We start from the raw sequence: 20,535 nt of genomic DNA, 5'->3' as shown, positions 1-20,535 counted from the left end.
CTCTGCTGTTTTGTGCATGACATTAGACACACACACGTATATACAGCACACACACACACACACACACACACACACTTTTCCCATTTATGCTTCGGCTACTAAAAAGGTCTGCAGCCGCTAATGCTACACAGTCAATGTTCTGGTTTGATTTTATTAAATGATCTCTGGTCGTTACTCTGGTAAGCCTGGTCCCTTCTGTCCTGGAGGGAGGGAGGGATGGGAGGAGTGATGGGGGGGAGAGGAGGAGTGATGAAGGGAGGCACAGTTTGAAGAGCTGGGGTGAAGTTAGAGTAGTTACAGATAGCAGCAGAGAGAGAGAGAGAGAGAGAGAGACTGGGGAATTGAATAAAGTGCTGTTAAATTGGGACCAGGTTACATAGAGAAAGTCATTTTAGGAAGATGTTACTATAACTTTTTGGATTTAATTTTATCCATAACTGTGATTTTTTTTTGTTGCTTTTTTGGTATTCTTCAATTTATATTCTCAGTGCTTCCCAACCTGAAAGTTTGATTTTTAGAGAGTGTGTGTGAGTGTGTGTGTTTTATGTATGTGTGTGTGTGATACAGTATAGTAAGCTATGGAACTGGAGCGTTTAGGAGGCGGTGGGGTTAAACCCGAGAGGGGCAACAGTCGTCTCTACAGGATAGCACTGGCCATGTGTGTGTGTGTCTGTGCTGCTCTGCTGCTTGCACTCATACTGGGTAAGTCAACCACACACACACGTACACAAACATCCACAAAAAGAGATCCACACACATTTTTCCTCAACCTGCATTATAATTTGTAAGGAATTCAGTGGAAATGTATGGCACACTGTCCTCAGATTATAGTACGCGCAGACTGTAAATAACACACACGAGCGAGCCGGTGGGAGCAAAGGTCTTTGTGGAAGGCTCGCGGGTAACTTGTGTCAAACTATTTTTGGATCATATAAAGTTTCAAATACGCCCACGCACACATACAGAACCTCACACACTCTCTATAATGCACCGTGGGAGTCAAGTTGAACTCTGGGAAAAGAGGAAAGCATAATGTGTGTGTTGAGACTTTGTGGGTATTCTATCCTGCAGAAATTAATTAGCAGGGAATTGTGTGGCGGAGTAATGAGTAGGGTGTGTTATTTTTGTTTATTTATAGGGGGAGGCAGTGCACATTAATTAACACTGATGTTTTAAAAAGCTTTAATATAGATGTGTCAGGAGATAAACTAGAGATTTACACCTGTAGTCTAGCTAAGAACAGGGATAAAATGATTACACATAACACTGTATCGATAAAAATAAGAGAGGAAATGTTGCAGACATGTGTTGCAATACATTGACCTGATGTCCTGAGGCAAGGCAAGTTTATTTGTATACCACCTCTCAACAACAACTTTATATAAGACATAAAAATGCTTTAAGACAGACGACAATATATAACATGGCAAATAATGTGGAAAGAATGTACAGATTTAACTATACTTCATATGCAGTGTAGTTCCTTATTTCCCTGCTGTCAGACAAAAGGCTGATTGGTCAATCTAATTGCATCTGAATGGAACAATGCAGTCGGTTCTAGCAACTTCCCTTATTTTCTTGGAGTTGCTTTCCGTTAGTTTAGTGAACTGGCCCAAAGAAGAAAGAGCAGAATCCCAAATATTAGACACATTTAGCTTGAAATTGTGTAAAGAAACTAACTTGTGAAGCACTAGCCACAGTATCAACAGAAAGATGAAATGCAAGTATAACTTTGCCTCATAAATAAAACGTTAGACAGTGCAAACTTAACCATTTTAATAACTTTTTTAAAAGTTAAATTTGAATAGAAAGCAAGTTATCTCTACGTTGAATATGAAGCTACAGCCAGGAGACACTTAGCTTAGCACCTTTAAAACTCACTAATTTTCATGTAAAATCTTGTTTGTTTAATCTGTATAAAGAACTTAACTTTTGGGCAGAGCCAAGCTGGCTGTTTCCCCTTGTGTCCAGTCGTGTCTACAAGGTAACCCACAATTTGGGGAACTCTTGCGAGATGGTTAAGGTTAGGCATTGACCTCGAATACCTTCTAGACACGACCCCTTGTTTCCAGTCTTTGTGCTAAGCTAAGCTAATCATCTCCTGGCTGTAGCTTCCTATTTAACGGACAGACTTGAGCGTGATATCAATCTTATCGTGTAATTCTGTGCAAAAAAAGCAAATAAGTGTATTTCCCAAAATGTTGAACTACTCCTTTAAGAGTCAGTAGTTTCAGTAGCGTGGTATTGGTGAGGATGGTCGTGGCTGGGAGGGGTACACTGCATGTGTATGTGTCTGGGGTGGGGTAAGTATTGTTTTTTTGTTATTTGGGGAAGCCAACATTCTTGTGGTGGCATTGAAGTGTAATTATGTTATGTGTCTATGTATGCAGTACCACACACCCACTCTAATGGAAACCCTCCTCTGGTCTGCAGCCATGCGAATATGACCAAGCACAGGAATGCCAAGTGGTTGTTTGATTTCTGACTTTTTAATTGGTTTAGAGAGAGTGTGCTTCTTAAACCTGTTTGTGTACATGTGTGTTTGTGTTGTGGGACCTGTTTGGTGTGTCAGTTATGAACATGAGGTTGGTATTAGCAGTGACACCAGAGCCTCCGACATCTGTGTGCGTATTTAAACCCATGTTTCCGACGGAGCGGTCAGAGGAGGGTTGTTGAGGTTGTTCCAGGCCAAGTGGGTCGTGTAGGGTTGAAGTTGTAAATGTGTGTTTCTACTAAAAGTGGGCCCAACATTAAGAGACTCTCCCAAGCAGCTCGACCAACAACAAGACCAGTCAACCTTCCGAGGTCAGACATTGCGGCACAGCTCCGTAACGCTCCACTCATCCATTCACAATGGGGATTTGGTTTCTAAATCTGTCGTCTCACTTCATGGGCTTGTGCTGCCTCTGTTCGCCCTCAGAGCCACATCACACACCAGAGGTTTCTGCCAAGAGGTTAGGGAAACAGGCTTTCGTTCACCTTCTAGGAAGGCAAGTGAATGGGTAAACCTGCGGTAGCGTAAACAATAGGCTATTCTGTCTTATTGTGGCGCTCTGATTGCTTTCATTAGAAGTGTGGGAAGCAATTACAGCTGACAGTCAAGTTTAAATTAAAAACCTGATGCATAAAGTACTCAAGATTTCCTTGTGGTTCAAGGCATGACTGTATATCACACAGCTAAAAGTTGTGTGCCGATTGTAGCTGGTGATTTTGCTTGTTGCAGGCAGGCATAAGGTTAAAAATTTAATCCACTAACTGCTCCGCGTAACTGTTCTCCAGCTGTATCAACTGCACTTTGCTCTGTGTTTGTCCCATGTTTGATAAAGGGTGGATCGTGAGAATGTCCCACATTGACGTCCCTCTGATAACCAGTATCATTTTGAGCCAATAATGGCACATACGGATTATGTTAGGGCTGTCCTCGACCAAAGAAATACTTAGTCGACTAACGATCATATGATTTTGTCGACTAATCCATTAGTTGATTTAATCGACAGATCTGTGGAGTTTCTCCACAAAGAATCACCACTTTAAATCTTGTGTTTACCTGAGATGTGATCATAAATTTCCTATAAATAAGTCATCCAGTATGAAAAAAGTATAAAAAATTATGAATCGACTAAAGAAACAAGAAAAAGAAAGTCGACTAATCGACTAAGAGAAACAAAATCTTAATACAATGCCCATTTATTTACTCTTTCCATTGTTTTTATCAGCAGCTAGTGTTTGTTCACTTGTCACAGAGATCACATTGACAGAGAAAGAAGGAAGCATTAGCTTAGAGTTTGTCAGGTTTCTGATTAACGCATACACTTCTGGTAATGTATTGTTTATGTGAATGTGTGCACGTTTGAGGTTCTGTTGAGAAAAGCAATCAATAACCCAACACTTATCAATGGCCACCAAGCAGTAGAGGACTATTTGTACTGTATATGGATGTGAAGTGGTATGCAACCGAAATGTTCTGCAAATGATCAAAACTTTCTCAGTCACAGTGTGATTTTTACATTTCAGTTGTTGAGCTTCATCCTCAACTCTTTTCTTCTTCTTCAGTCTCACAGAAATCTAGTCAGGAGGAGTTCTGTGTGACCCCAGAATGCATTGAAGCAGGTGAGGAGTTTTACTTATTGCACTTATTGTTTGCATGGTAGCTGGTTGAGCATGAGATATTTTAATTGTAACTCAAAGGTCATTATTTGGACTGGATTTTTTTTGTCTTCTTGTAGCGGGGTCTGTTCTGAGTAAAATGGATCGGTCCGTTAACCCCTGCGATGACTTCTATAGTTTCTCCTGTGGCGGTTGGTTTAAGGATAACCCGATCCCTGAAGATTCCTCCTCGTATGGCATCTACCCTTGGCTGCGGCAGCATGTAGACATCCGACTCAAAGGTATGTTTGCCCACACATTTCCCATCAACGCCTGAGTTCATCTACCTTGATGAAAGTGCACTTGACTTCTTTCTATCAAAAGAAAAATAAGAGCTCTTTTGGTACACTCATAAGCAACTTATTCACAAGGTAAGACTGAACTTCACATCTACAGGATATGTCTTACAACTTTAAATCCGGTAAAGTTAATTGTTGGAGCTGTGAGTTATGACACAGATTGTTTTTCTCTGTCAGAGTTACTACAAGCTCCTTCAGGCCCTGATGAACTGGAGGCTGTCACCAAGGCTAAGATCCTCTACCACTCCTGTATGAATGAGAGTGAGTCTTACACACTCGTACAAACTTGGTTTTGTCACTTAAGAGGACATTGCACTGACATACATTCATTCCTAGGAGTTTTAGCCTAGCTGTGACCATAACCACTACATCCCTATCACCAACTCTTACCCATATTCTACCCCTTAACCTAATTAAAACCTCAAATGGGAATTGAGTCCCCGTAATGTGACTTTTTTTTTGGGGTCCCCAGTTTGTGAGTAATAAAACAAAAAAACACACACACGCGTGTTTGGACGGCCCTTGTGGGGACTCTTGTTTACACAATGTCTTCCCAGGCCCTTAACCATCCCAACTACATTCCTGACCCCCAACGCTCAACTTAACTTAAATCTAAACCTAGTTCTAACCTTGACACTAAAACCAATCTTAATCTTTAAACAGCTCTAGAACCAGGACCAAATGTCCTCTCAATTCAAACATGTCCCCACTCTCCATGTTTCCAAACAGGTCCCCACAAAGATACTGTAAGTCAAGAGCACTCTCAAAGACACACAGTGATAGTGTAAAGTAGGACGAGATGAGCTTTTATTGATCCCCATGGCAGATCTAGGTCATTGCAGAGAAAAAAGCAATAAGATACATCAGGTGAAAAAGGGAAATAGCATCTAAACACACAACAAAAAAAACAATACAAACATGAAAAATAGTCAAATCAATAAAAAGAAAAAAAAATGCTGTACTTAATTTCTGTTTCTTAATGTATCCGTGTGTGCTTACATAGCTATACTGGAGCAGTTGGACACCAAACCGATGCTGAAAACTCTTAAAAAGCTTGAGTTTCGGTGGCCTGTGGTGGGGGATGGGCTCGGCGGGGACTACCAGTGGTCAGTGGAGCAGTGGAGCCTCCGGAAGACACTGGCAGAGATGAGGAACCAGCAAAGTAAGAGCGTCCTGATTCGCCTGTACGTCTCCCCAGATGACAAAAACTCCTCGCAATACGTCATCAAGGTCAGACATCCACCGTTCACTGTCATTACTGCTTATGCATTTTGACATTTGACTTTTTGGAAAATACGCTTATTTGTCCGACACCCCGAGTTAACTACAAATTGATATTTGTGTAATTCAAATTATAAACCAATTAAACAAAAAAGATTCAGAGGTGCTAATAGTCAATTATATCTAGTTGTTTCCAGTCTTTACTGTATGTCCTAAGCTGTCCTAAGAGAGTGGTATCTCATTTAGTTCTCATCAAGAAAGCTAATAAGCATATTTCCCCAAATGTGGAACTATTCCTCTTAAGGACCATACTGGTGTTTTTGTTGATTTTCAATTAAGTGCATATTGTGAATATTTTTCATTGCTTCAGACCGCTTTTTGTTCATTAGTGCTAAATTTTGACATTGAAAACTGAATAAAAGAAACAATCTATTTGTTTTGGGTGTGCAAGATGTTTTTGTACTTTGACTACATGCATCCCTGCTCTCTTTTGTTTTGGTTGCGCCTGAGTTTTTTATTTTTCTTCTACTATGCAACTTCTATTCAAATGAGAACCAACTTTATACTTCTTAAACACACAAGGAAAAAGTTCCTTTGAGAAAACAAGATACTGTGATGGATCTTAAATACAATGATATTGATACAGTAGTGAAAAGCATGGAATAAAATTGTTGCCTGGAAGGAAAGTAACAATAAAAAAAGTCATCACTAATGTAATATCTGCACAATTAGTAGTTAAAAGATGCTAAATCAGTGTGGATATTTAGGCAGATACAGGTTCATTGCCTCGCTCTGTCACATTTTTCAGATTTTTATTTTCTGCAGCAAAAGTTACAAGACAAAAAAAAACAAGCCCGACAAGCAGCAGAAGCTAACCTGTGCTCTTTGTCTTTATGTAGCTCGATCAGGCGTCCTTGTCTCTGCCCTCCAGGGAAGACTACACCACCAACACTTCCTCTGCTCGGGCGGTGAGTCTCTGCTTCATCTTTCACCCCTTTTTACCTGTCATCTAAAAACTCCTCTTCCTGCAGCTATTTCATTTCTGCTTGAGTGATGAATTGTAGCAGAAAAGAATTCCAGCCGCTTGAAATATCAACAGACTCAACATTTCCACAAATGTAGTCGTAATGCAGGAAATTAATTTCAAGAAGAGGCAGCTGATAGCGATTGCCCCTCTAATAGCTGCCTCATTAGGCCAGAATAAAAATGCAATTAGTATGCAGCGACTCATTTTTCTCAAGTGGAAAAACTCTCACTGTCATGCTACTAGTACACTGTCACTATTAGTACTAAATACATACTTTACCCACACATAAATACAAAGCTCTACATAATAAAATAACTCTACTTTATGTTGCAAAGAGGTGTTAACAATAAATATCTTAATTTGTTAAAACTCCACATAGCAACCTTTAAGTCATTGTTTAATGATGAGCTAAATAGCTGTGTTTTTTAAGCATCTATATACTTGTTTATTGTTGCTTGTTTCATTTTACTATTATGTCTAAAACTTAATGATTATGTTAAAGGCAGAACGAGTACGATTTGTCTGTTGCGGTTCCTGTCCGGCTCAACGACACCAGAAGTACCAGCACGTTCTCATCCCAACTCGTCACGTACTGACGCTTTGTCAGCACCCCTTGGCGTCACTTTACAGTCGCAGTAAACACGTGGTTAATGTTATGAGTTCAAGCTTAAATTTTGCTTAGGTTTAGGCTACAAAACCACTTAGTTAGGTTTAGGAAAAAACATCATGGTTTGGCTTAAGACTACTACATTTGTAAAGTGAAAATGAAACTGAACATTGTGAATACGGGATATGAACAAACGGCTGATTGTAATGTGAAAGTGAAACTTAACGTATGGGACACGGACAGCAGTCTCCTGGATGAAAGCCCTGTGTTCGTTGGACCCAACCACCTCCCCTCCCTTCCATCCTATGTGTGTTTTTTCGCTCTTTAAACTTCGTCAGCACACTCCCCAACCACTGTCTCTGAACGTTGCCGTTTTTTTTGTGTGTTTTTTTTGGCGCTGTGCCCTCCATTTTTGTAGCTTACTCTTGGAGGCGTGCTTACGATCTGGCACCTGGTTGGTATACGTTTTTATAGAGGTTGACATCCAGAAACATCCTGGACAAAGCAAAATAAGAGTGATGATTGAGAGGGATAATTTTTGTGTGAGCCTATACATTGTTTTTTCGGAAAATCCTATTTAGTCTGCCTTTAAGAAAATGCTATATAATTAGCATTAAGTTACCAAGTAAAATCCAAAGGGAAAGCGTTTTTAATGAGTGATTGTGGGTAATCACTCTTGGATGATACTTGACGGCACTTTTTGTATTTTCTTTTTATTCTTTGTATGATGCATAGCTTTAAATTGTATTGTATTTTCATGTTATTTACCTGTGTTTATTTCTCCTAAATCAATTTAGGCAGAAGCGTATGTACTTCTCTTAAGCTATAAATACTGGTGTTGTTTATTTTTCTGTGTATCTGTCCCTTAGGGTAACAGGGAATAATTTAAAACATAAATATGAATGAATACCACATACTGACACAGCAGTATAATAGTATCTGAGTGTGGATGTAAGGCCTTGATTGATGTCTGACGGTGTCTGATGTTCGGTAGTGGAAGTGACAGTAGCTTACAGCAATGAAAGAATAAATGACATTTGTGTTTTTGCCTTTTTCTGCCTCCTTCTCCCTCCTTCCCTCCCTCCCTCTCCCTCCCCTCCTTTCTCTCCAGTATCGTGCAGCCTTGCTGAGTTTGATGGTAGATACAGCCGTCATGCTGGGCGCTCCAGAGAAAGCAGCACTGACCCAGATGGAAGAGGCTCTCGCCTTTGAGACCAAACTGGCTCATGTAAAGATGCCCTGTCAGATATATATAATCTTACTGAACGTATGGGGATGATCTGATAGGCCACAATGGCTCTGGAGCTAATTAAAACCCAGTTTTATCTACTGTGAAATACGAAATTGATTAATTGACTTAAAGGGAAATTATTTAATGTTTGAATTTAAGATCACGCATGAATTTATAACATTGTGTCTGCAGATCCTGATTCCCTATGAAAACCGCACCAGTGAAAACATGTACAACAGAATGTCCCTCTCTCGTCTGCAGCGCACCATACCTCAGGTACTTTACATACATACAGACGCATACACAACAACAAATTAATTATCTTCCCTTGTTTTTCTACCACCTTCTTCATGGTTTATTTGGCATATTTCTCTTAATGACTTAGCGTTTAAGACAAGCAGCCAGAAGTATTTATACTACATGCACAAATCCTGTAGACATCATATCAGGTCTTCCTCCAAATGTGGATCAGTTAAATACAACATATTTGTATAATAAGTTGTTAAATTAAATGTACACTATTTGAAGAAGTCAACTCTTATTAAAAAACTGACAGCAAAGAATTTAAAGTAAATTTTATATCAAAATAACATGTTGTTTCTGTCAGAATAAAACAAAAAAATTAAAAATTAAATAAAATGTTTAATCACGATTAATCGCATGATTGTCCATAGTTAATTGCGATTAATCTCACATGTTTTATCTGTTCAAAATGTACCTTTAAGGGAGATTTGTCAAGTATTTAATACTCTTATCAACATGGGAGTGGACAAATACGCTTGCTTTTGTACAAATGTATGTATATATTTATTATTGGAATTCAATTACAGCACAAACCGATGACAAATATTGTCCAGAAACCCTCACAGGTAATGCATTTAGCATAAAAAATAAACTGCAGTCCAACAGGCAACAACAGCTGTCAGTGTGTCAGTGTGCTGACTTGACTATGACTTGCCCCAAACTGCATGTGATTATCATAAAGTGGGTATGTCTGTAAAGGGGAGACTCGTGGGTACCCATAGCACCCATTTAAGAAGAAATTAGTGGCGTTATTATCACGTTAACTTTGACAGCCCTACAATTTCTTTACTGTATATGTCCCCTCTGTCTGCAGTTTGACTGGATGGGTTATGTTAAAGCTGTGGTGGAGTCGAAAGTTGAGCCGGTTCGGTCCATCTCCTCCTCTGAACCCGTCATCGTCCGAGCGCAGCAATACTTCAAGGAACTTGTCAAGCTCATTAACGCCACAGATCCCAAGTACACACACACACACACACACACACACACACACACACACACACACACACACACACACACACACACACACACACACACACACACACACACATACACACACATACAGACACACACATGAACAGCCAGACAGCGAGCACACACAGACAGATGAGCACACAGTGGGGCTTTAGGGCTCCTGTCTCTCATTATAAGTATATTATAGTGTATAATGAGATTACATTGCATTTAATTAATGTCCCTCTCTCTCTCTCTCTCTCCAGGACTGTAGCTAACTACGTACAATGGAGGACAGTGTTCTCCAGGATCACCACTCTGAGCCGTCGTTTCCTGTACAGATACCTGGACTATGCTCGGGTTGGTATCTTCCCAAAATCTATGTCCATATTTGGTGATTTTTAAGTTTTTAGATTAATTAAATGGGTTGTGGGGCAAAAAAAACAACTTTTAAAGCCCACTCAATTATGTAAAAACTACACTGTAAACAAGCTTAAAACGGCTGTTTTTCTTATTCCATTAAAAGTTGACATTTTGCAGATATATGGTGTGTAGCTGTCCCACTTTTACAGCATGTATGGCTGTGAAACACTGGGATTCGGTTTAAATGACACTCTACTGTATACAGGAAGACGCCTGAATTCCTTGTTTATTTAACAAACTATAAATCTGACACTGAATCAAACTAATTCATGTCTAAAATGTAACCACAGATGACTCTCTTGAAGCCTTTGATGCACCACTGAGGCTGTGTCCAGATTCCACATTATAATAAACAGTATGTGCTACATACTGATTTTCATATTATGCAGTTAATATACAAGATTTCATTCGTGTAGTTGTACTGAGGGGTTGCTACCGCTGGATTTGGGGTTTAACAACCTGGGTGGATATTTTACAGGCTGAATCAAGTATATGTTTTTTGAATGAATGAATGACTTTATTTTGAACATTAAAATAAATAAAATCAGATACAAAATAATAACAAACAAAACAAGAGTAATAGTGTCCGAAAAGGAGGTGGTAGATGTAAAACTTATATTTCCCTTCCCCCTTTCTCACTTCTCCTCTAATAACTCAGATATCATAGAATGATAATATAATATAATATATAAACCATCCCAGATTTATTTACATGCCAAATTAAATATATGAATAGCATCCCAAATTTATTTACAACCCACATATCCATCCGGAGGTAAAAAATAAATATAAACCAACTCTTAACACAACCCTTATCGCAACTCTTCCGTTTCCATATACCTAGGTATATTACATTTTGATTACTTTTGGGTCATAAAACAATAATAATTCAATATTTTTCTACCAGACTTTCACTCCAGACAGTGTGAACAGAGCTTTGAAACAGCATGGGAAATAAAATTGACATATAATTGAATAAATATGAAAATTAATAAATAAATAAAAACTTTTTGGATGTCTGAGAAACTTCTTTAAGTAACCTCAATGTTTTTTATTTTAATTCTTAAATTTTTTTAAATATTTTACAGCCTTGCTTGTACTATTTTGAACCTACAGGTAAATAGTACAACTTATAGACCAAATGAATATACATTTTTGAATGATGCTGCATTTAGTTTAAATGTTTCGTAGCTGTGAGGAGCTCTTTCATTTCCTTAGTGTTTTGCATCGTGTATTCAAAGTCAGTAAGTTAAACTCATAGCATCTTTCAAAACCAGTGTTACAAAGAGCTTCACAGTTACCAAAAAAAAGAAGATGATAAAGAGCATTTGAATAAATATAGAAATCAAAGACAAGCGTATTTATAGAATGAGAGCAAATCAGGGCAGGGAAGCCTTTGAGAATAAATAGGTCGACACTCAAACTCTCATTGCGAGTTAATTTACTGTGCAATTAGTATGTATAATTAGTCACTTTTCCAGTTGGAATTGACCTACTCAAAACCTGCTTGCAATTAGTATGTGGCATGGAGTTAGGACACAGATTCTCTCTCATATACATATATAAAAACACAGTTTTAATGAGGAAAGCCTAAAATCCTGAAAAATGTAAATCTCTGTTTTTATGTCCCTAAATGTTCATGTCAGTAATTAGAGAGCTTGGAAAGTTTGAGTGCTACGGTTTTCTATTTATAAGACCTTTGAAGGAGCTCCAAATGAACGTTATAGCTATAAACACAAATTATGATATATGTGAAATCATTTGTTACACTTAAATATCAGTCCCAAAATGTCTCCACCCTGAGTGATGATTCAGAGGCTGAGAGACTCTTAAGTTTGTACATGAGGCGACAATGTCACCTTGCATCTCCGTCTCTCACCCATCCCCCTCCCCACCAGGTAACCACGGGAACCACGTCTCTGACCCCGCGCTGGGATAAGTGTGTTAACTACGTGGAGAACTCGCTTGTTTATGCCACCGGGCGCCTCTTTGTCAACACACACTTCCAGGAGGACAAGAAACACATGGTGGGTGTGCTCTTGGAAAATGACATCATGTCTTAAATCGTGGGGTCAAGTGTTTAAATCTCGCAACAGACATGTGTACTGATTTGAGTGTATTTTGTATGTGTGTCACCTGGAGGTGATGTCAGACAGTTAATGTCGTGTGTCGTGCGTCAGTGCGGGCGTGTGTGTTTATGTGGAAGTGTATTTTTTTTTGTAAACGGTTTCTTATTAATTTGAGTGTGTGTGTGTGTGTGTGTTTCTCAGATGGAGGAGCTGATCGGGGGCGTTCGCTGGGCGTTCATCGACATGCTGGAGAAGGAGAATGACTGGATGGATCAAACAACGAAGACGAGAGCCGTAGAGAAGGCAAGAGCAGCCGACAGCTTCAGTTCTTCCTATTTCCTCTGTCTCATCTCAGTCTGGATACTCCACACCCAGTTAGTCATCTAAAAAAGCTGCTTTGCTCCTATTCTTTCTTATTTAATCTCAACTCTTAATTATATTTTCTTCAATCAAACATTTATTTTGCTTTTAACTTAAAGCTGCATTTTCTTTTGGCCACTAGGGGGCAGCACTGTTTTGGTTTCCACCGACTCTCAAGCAAAATATCTATCTGTTTAGCTGCCAGATGTTTGACTTTCTTCACCAGTTAGTCACTAATTTAGTTTGTCTACTGTTTGGTGCCGGGCAGGTAGCGTGTGGATTTATCAGAGTTATTGTCTGGACCGCAGAAGGCCAGCCCCACAAATGCAAAAGTCTGTCACTGAGTGAATGACTGAGTGATGAAGTTACACGATTGGTCAGCCGAGTGTTGGAGTTTCCTCATTGGCTGTTGCTCTTTAAAAATGAAAAGGCGGAGAACAGTCCTTTGTTTACGTTTTCAGGGGGTGATGCCAGCGGTTCCAACCGGTAGACTTGTCGCAGTAGTCGGTGTTACCGGTGTTACACGGTGGTTGGGCACACAGCGATTACATTACGTACCCAGCGCCCCCAGACTGTAGAATGCCGTTATTGACCAATCACAACCGAGTATTCAACACAGCAGTGTAATAAATAACAATATAAACTCTCTTAAAGGGTCAATTCTGACTAGCAAGTACTTTTACTTCAAGTATATTTTGATGTTAATACTTTTGCACTTTTACTCAAGTAATATTTTGAATGCAGGACTTGTAACAGAGTATTTCTACACGGTTGGATTAGTGCGTTTACTTTAGTAAAATATCTGTCTACTTCACTGATTGTCAGGTCCAAAATATTTGCTCTCATAAAAGCTGCATTTTTTTTTACCACTTGGAGGCAGTTCTGTTTGAGTGCCCACCAACTTCTGAGAAAAATATTTAATCATAATAATAGCTGATAAATGTTACATAAAGCCCAAACAGCGAGCTAAAAAAAAGGCTAAAAAGCTCAGTAGAGTTGGCCCCCTCTCACATTACACACATCATTTAATTTATTCTTAATATAAATATTGATCACTGCAGCTTTAAACCAGAATATTGACCGACTTGTAATGAAAATCTCTGATGTCGGTGGATTCTGCTTCATCTAATGAGTCCTCACACATTTTGATTCAAGACCTTGTTTTTCTTTGTCACAGTCGTGCCGTGCTGTCCTTCGTTTTACTGTCTTTGTACGTGGAGGACTATGTTCCTTTCATGGCATACTTTTCTCCTTCAACCAAACGCCTCCTCAACGACAATATTGAAAACATTTAAATAAACCAGGTCCACCTTGGGTTTTTGTTACTTTTAGAATTGCACAGTTCAATAGGGACCACATAAAAATCCAATATTGCATTTTCACCCCCTTTATTGTTCCTCCTGGCTTTTTATTTCTTATGTAACGAAGCAATTTTTTGTCAGGGCACCGTGACTGTGACTCTCTCTCTCTCTCTCTCTCGCTTTATTGCTTGTAAGAGAATTTTAATCTTACTCAATTATATTTGTGATTATGTAAAAATCTGTTTAAACTCTCCATTATATTCACTGTGTTGTCTCGCTCTCTCTCAAGGCTCATGCAGTCCTGGCTAAAGTTGGATACCCCGAGTTTATTCTGAACGACACCTACCTCAATGAAGATTTAAAGCAGGTTTGTGAAGTACTGCTGAAAGCTAGCTCTTTAGCATAGCAGGGGTACATTCATTAATGACAATTTAAAAAAGTGTGCTAAAAATAGGCTTTATTGTTTTTTTTATTTTGTTTATTTTATGTTATTTCCTTGCTTTCACCTACTCACCCATGAATGTAATTTCAAGTGATTCATGGGCTGAGAGATTCTCACCAGTCGTCTAAAATTCAGCAGTTTTTGATAAGAAAATAATTCAAGACAATGTTAAATCTTTAAAATCTTAATATTTAAGAAGAATAAAGATGTCAAGTTGGCAGTAACTCAGAAAGGCCGCTCAAACCTAATTTTGTCATCCTGATTGAATATTTGCACACCTTAGCTTAAAGGTACAGTGTGTAGGATTTGGCGGCATCTAGTGGTGTGGTTGCAGATTGCAACCAACTGAGTACCCCTCCGCTCACTCCTTCCTTTCCAAGACTATGGTCACGTGAGTTGCCGAATGCAAAACTGTGGAAGAACGAAAAGTTGACGGCAGCTGGCGGTACCACGGTTTGGCATTCTGTGGCTCACGTTACCGCAGTTTCACAAGCGTGTCGGAGAACTACGGTGGCTTTCAGATAACGTAAAAAAAACGCGAAAGGCAAAATGTTACACACTGTTCCTTTAAATTTGGGTTTACTCTTTGAAAAGTGCCATACTTAACAGTGTGTATTTGCATTTTTGTATGTTGTAGCTAAGGTTCAGTGAGAAGGACTACTACGGGAATGTGATGCAGACGTTGAGGTTCATCTCCCAACTGGATATCGCCTGGCTCCGAAAGAGCGTCCCACGTACAGAGTGAGTGGCAGGTCTAATCTCTGTCAACTTGCTGTGTGACTTTTTTTTGTTTAACTTCCTCGTTGACGTTGCCCTTAATGTGTGTGTTCCTGTTGCAGGTGGTTTACAAACCCGACGACTGTGAACGCCTTCTACAGTTCCTCCACAAATCAAATCAGTAAGATGCAATATCTGATTGATTAGAGACGCCAATATTTAATTTAATTACTCTTGACTTCTGAAGCTCTGTCCAGACAGGATAACGCTACTCTGCACCTGAGTGCTTAGGATATATTCTGTGGGGGATTATTATTCCTTTATAATGGCTGAGTAGGCATTTCAGTGTCAGAAATAATTGGGAATTTGCATTAAAAACAAACTAAAACTGACAGAGAGGAATGCTTTCTGAAACAGGTCAAATGTGATCTGTTTTATAATAGTTACTCCCCTGAGAAACCACACTTTTTAATCACAAATAACTCCCTCACACAGGCTGAAATAGAAAAATAAAATTACCCAACCTTACCTGCAGTAAACGAATCCTGTCTGGACAGGGCTAAAAGACACGCAAACGAAAAACTGTTTTGATCTTCTCATTTAGGATTTCCTGCTGGAGAGCTTCAAAAACCCTTCTTTTGGGGAAGAGAGTATCCAAGGTGAGATTAAAGAAATGTGACACGCTCAACAAACAGACCAAAGAAAAATGCCACAGAATGCTTTTAACTCAGGAGCAATGTGGAGCTCTGAAATAATTATTCTGACATGAACCTCCGAATAGAAAACCACAGAGAAGAACTGAATAGTGGTAAAGTCTGTGGATAAACAGCATAATTTAGTACCTCATGCTCCACACAGATAAAGAAATAACAGCTCATAAATCTCATTTCTCGTTTCTTAATAAATTATGAATTTCATTTTTTAATCAGTTTTATTACAAAGTCCTACAATACACTGCATGCTTTGTTTTTTTATTAATTGGTAAATATTTCACAACCATAAATTATATAATTCTGAATACCTTTGTACAGTTATACAATGAAAGATATGTCCGTAATTTGGAGGTTTCAGAATGTGAAAGTATCATTATTATAAAATGAAAAATAAAAATAAAATGCAATTTTTCATTATCCTAACTAAAACATTTTTTTTTCTTTTTCAAATAGAAGTTTAAGTAAATCTCTTAATCACACCATATGCGTGCGTTAATTAATGAAAGTGACATTCCTAAAAATAGAGCTTGGATCTGGAATTTGCTAGAATGTCATGATAGCATAATTATTTATTATCTAGAAATAAAACTACTTACTTGAAACCAGTCAAAATACAGTTTAAAGGTATATTTGTATGCAGAATTTGTCCTTGCATTTTCAATTTTTTTTATCAATGCCTGTCTTGGCCTGTCAGCTCTAGATAGCTAACATGACACAGTGAATTCCAGTGAGAAACAACACCTAGTAGCAATGGTACTGTAACCAATATTACACAAAGTTAGCACTGAAGCGTCCCCTGACACGTTACGCAACGTTTGCATGAAAAAAAGCCAAAGCTTAACTCATAACAAATTGCTTTATAGAGGATTTATTATCAGCCGTTAGCTGACCATTAGCTGGCGAACACTAGTGCTAGTCAGTCGCAATAGCTTCTTTTTATTTTCTCTGTAATTTGCTGTTCACTCTTTCATGATATTTTGTTCTCAGCATTGTAGATTATTTCATTTAATAAAAAGTTATTGAAGGGTATAAAGGATGTCAGTTAGAATGTTCGTTAGCGACCGAGCTAACAGAACTTTACATAGTTTATTTAAAAGGCGTAGCCTAATTGTATCATTGGTGACTCCTCATTGCAAGCAATTGAATTCATCCTGCAGCATTTCCATTTAAAGTAGATTATTTTGTCATTTTATTAGATTATTTTTGACTAAACTTCATCCCCTTGTTGTCCGTTTCCAGATCTTTAAGTTACGGTGCCATCGGGGTGATAGTAGGACACGAGTTAACACACGGCTTCGACAATAACGGTAAATACTGATCGCCAAGAATGATCTCAGAAAACGTCTGAGATTTCTAACACAGCTGTGGTGATTTTCATGAACAGGTCGCAAGTACGACAAAAACGGCAACCTCCACCACTGGTGGACCAACTCGTCTGAAACGGCCTTCAGTGAGAAGACCCAGTGTATGATTGAGCAGTATAATGGCTACCACTGGGAGGAGGCTGGCCTAAACGTAAGAGTTTGAATCGACAGAATTTACAACAATAGTAGAATGAAAACATTAAAACACATTCAAATAATCATCAATACCCAGAATTAACTTTGTGGATGTTTTTTTTCTGCAGGTGCGAGGCAAGAGGACTCTGGCGGAAAACATAGCAGACAATGGAGGATTAAGAGAGTCTTTTAGGGTATGATCTCACCGAAGAAGAAAAGCTCCTCTTGATCATGCAGAATTTGCATAATAAGCCTTTGACCTTTCTTAATGGAAACTTACAGACGTAACTACGTAATGACGTTAGTGATGACTTTTACTGCATTCATGTATGCCAGCAAGCCATGACAATGAGTCAGCATAAATACCAGTACCTTGGCGCTGACGCTCCTATTAGATTCCCCTGTGCTCATGTTATTAGTTTGGTATGTGTGCGTTATTAGTTAGTACACCTGTGTTTATTGGCTGCACCCGTGCTTGTAATTTAGTTTGGTATGTGTTTAGTTGCTACCTGTATTTGACGACTCAAAATGTCCTCTGCGGGAAAAGGATTATTATATAAAACTTGCCATGTCATGTTAAGAAACCCAGGTGATAAAAAGGTTCTGTTTATATTTGTGTGCAGGCGTACAGGCGGTGGGTAGATGAGAGCAGAGGTGGTGTGGAGGAGCCTCTGCTGCCTGGAGTCGGACTGAACAACAACCAACTGTTCTTCCTGAGTTATGCACACGTAAGGACACACAGACACAAACTATTTTTGCCACTCTCTGCCAATGCCATGTTTCAACTAGTACGAACATTTCTGTGGTTTTCTGTTGCCATGTCTGGATATACTGGCTTTTCCCCTGAGTGGCTACTTAGCACATATATGATATATATGTTATTCTAATCTATATTCTAATACTTTTGTCCTTTTACCCAGAAGTGTGGACTCGAGACTTAGACTTGACTTGACAAAATCGAAAAAGACTTGCAACTCGACTTGGATTTTAACACCAATGACTCGTGACTTCACTTGGACTGGAGCCTTTTGACTTGAAAATACTTGATACCTTCCCCTAAGCCCAAGATTAAAACATATGTTGTTTAAATTAATTCCCCTTCATTTCCTGAACCAGCTGACTTTAACGCTATTCATTCGTTCTTTGTTTGAACCCATGCGACAGTATCCAATCAGGTTGCGCAAGAAAACCATGAAGAACGTTTTGTTACTGAGCGCCAGTTGGAAAAAACGATACCAAAGATAATTTTGTTCACGCTTTTTTTCTGAATCGCAGTATGCAAAACATGTTGGTCGAAAACTACAGACGGAGAAGCAAATGGCATTACTCTGACGAGCGCTTTATGGACTCGAAACTCAAAGTTTAGGACTTGGGACTCCAGTGCAAAGACATGAGATTTACTTGTGACTTTAAAAACAATAACTTGGTCCCACCTCTGCTTTTACCTATAGTACAATTTGAATGCAGGATTTACTTCTTCCACCGCTGCATATGAGGGATGATGTGTTTCATTAACATTGCATATCATAACACAAGTTAGCTGCAGGTACTGCACATGGTAAAGCAGGGAAGTGAAAATATACTTACTTAGTACACACAGACAATGACATCATCTATGTACTCTGTAGGTGAGATGTAATAAATACAGACCAGAAGCAGCCAGGGACCAGGTCCAGAGTGGAGCTCACAGTCCACCAAAATACAGGTAAGCACACACACACGCACACGCACACGCACACGCACACGCACACGCACACGCACACGCACACGCACACGCACACGCACACACACACACACACACACACACACACACACACACACACACACTGATGAATGCACACGCAATCCTTCCAACTTGACCTTTACCATCACTGTTGCCCTGCAGAGTTATCGGCGCGATGAGCAACTATGAAGAGTTTCGGAAAGCGTTCAGCTGCCCCGAGTCGTCTGCTATGAACCGAGGTGCACAGTCCTGCCGGGTGTGGTGACCTTTGACCACAGCGTGACCCTGAACCAGGCCAGGGCTGTCAGCAGGACGTCTGTTGAAAAGGCTGATGATGCTGGACTTTAGCCAACATAGTTTACATGATGTGGGATCAATGCAAAAATCAGCTCTTCTCACAGAAAACAATACACTCATGTTAGGATAAGAGTGGAAAATGTTGAAGCCATTTTTAACGGGCTATACTGTTTATTGTTACGGCAACAAATCTGTAACGTTTTCCACAGGTACATTTACTGCACATGTTGCAGTTACTGTATAAATTATGACTGAAGCCATTTGTTAAGGACCATAGTTTACAACAGCCGTAAGTGTGACTTGAAGCTAGAACCTTTCTCATGGGAATAAATAAATGTATATATTAAAGTAAATGTACAATGAATAGATTTTTTTTTTTTTTTTACAGGAATCTATATTTCAAATGTTACGGCAACTGGCAAGCAGAAATATATCAGGTCAATATCTGTATGTATTCATTAGAAGCCATGAATTCCCCAAGATTAATTTATGTTTAAATATGAGCAAAACAAAAAGCAAAATAAAATGTTTGAATGTTATTTACAGTCCAATTTGATCTTAAAACCTTATTTTTCTTCTTTTTAAATAATAGTAAAATCTAGTATCGTAATTTTGTACTTGCAGGGCAATTTAAAGGAACAGTGTGTAGGATTTGGCGGCATGTAGTGGTGTGGTTGCAGATTGCAACCAACTCCAAGCGTGTCGGAGAACTACAGTGGCCTTTAGGTAGTGTCTCTCTGGAGCCAGTGTTTGGTTTGTCCGTTCTGGGCTACTGTAGAAACATGACGAAGCAACATGGCGGACTCCGTGAAGAGGACCCGCTCCCTAAGTAGAGATGAAGGGCTCATTCTAAGCTAACGAAAACACGATTCGTAATTTCAGGTGATTATACACTAATGAAAAGATAGTTATGAATATTATATTCCATTTCAGCTTAAAGATCCCCCCAAATGCCTCACACTGTTCCTTTAACAATTCAAATTATGCCACTGTCGGCATATTTTTAAGACTTAATATGAGGTTAAACTAACTAAGATTTGGTATGTTTTGTATTCTGTGTGTGTGTGTGTGTGTGTGTGTGTGTGTGTGTGTGTGGGCTCTCCTTTGATGCGTCTCGGTCCTGTCTCGGTTTCTGTTCCACTTTGTTTCAATCTTTGTCTTGTTTCATTTATATTCATTCTGCTGCCGTTCAGCCCGAGGCAAATG

General features: G+C 39.0%; 1 protein-coding gene across 1 annotated transcript; it reads left to right on the top strand.

Annotated features, from left to right (window-relative positions):
• Window positions 1-287: 287 nt before the first annotated feature.
• phex (phosphate regulating endopeptidase homolog, X-linked) lies at window positions 288-19,868 on the top strand. The gene is made up of 22 exons (XM_074621401.1): window positions 288-702; window positions 4,054-4,110; window positions 4,227-4,388; window positions 4,623-4,706; window positions 5,449-5,675; window positions 6,566-6,634; window positions 8,412-8,528; window positions 8,724-8,807; window positions 9,649-9,791; window positions 10,052-10,145; window positions 12,107-12,235; window positions 12,479-12,580; window positions 14,228-14,305; window positions 15,018-15,121; window positions 15,220-15,278; window positions 15,702-15,756; window positions 17,050-17,117; window positions 17,195-17,325; window positions 17,438-17,503; window positions 17,933-18,037; window positions 18,938-19,014; window positions 19,195-19,868. Exons 1-22 carry the CDS (start codon window positions 579-581, stop codon window positions 19,295-19,297), a joined length of 2,238 nt encoding a protein of 745 aa, XP_074477502.1. The 5' UTR covers window positions 288-578; the 3' UTR covers window positions 19,298-19,868.
• The last annotated feature ends 667 nt before the right edge of the window (window positions 19,869-20,535 follow it).

Source organism: Sebastes fasciatus, chromosome 21 (assembly GCF_043250625.1).
Source record: "Sebastes fasciatus isolate fSebFas1 chromosome 21, fSebFas1.pri, whole genome shotgun sequence".
NCBI classification, from domain to species: Eukaryota; Metazoa; Chordata; class Actinopteri; order Perciformes; family Sebastidae; genus Sebastes; species Sebastes fasciatus.
Note: the sequence above shows the minus strand (reverse complement) of the source record. Positions and strands in the feature narration are given on the sequence as shown.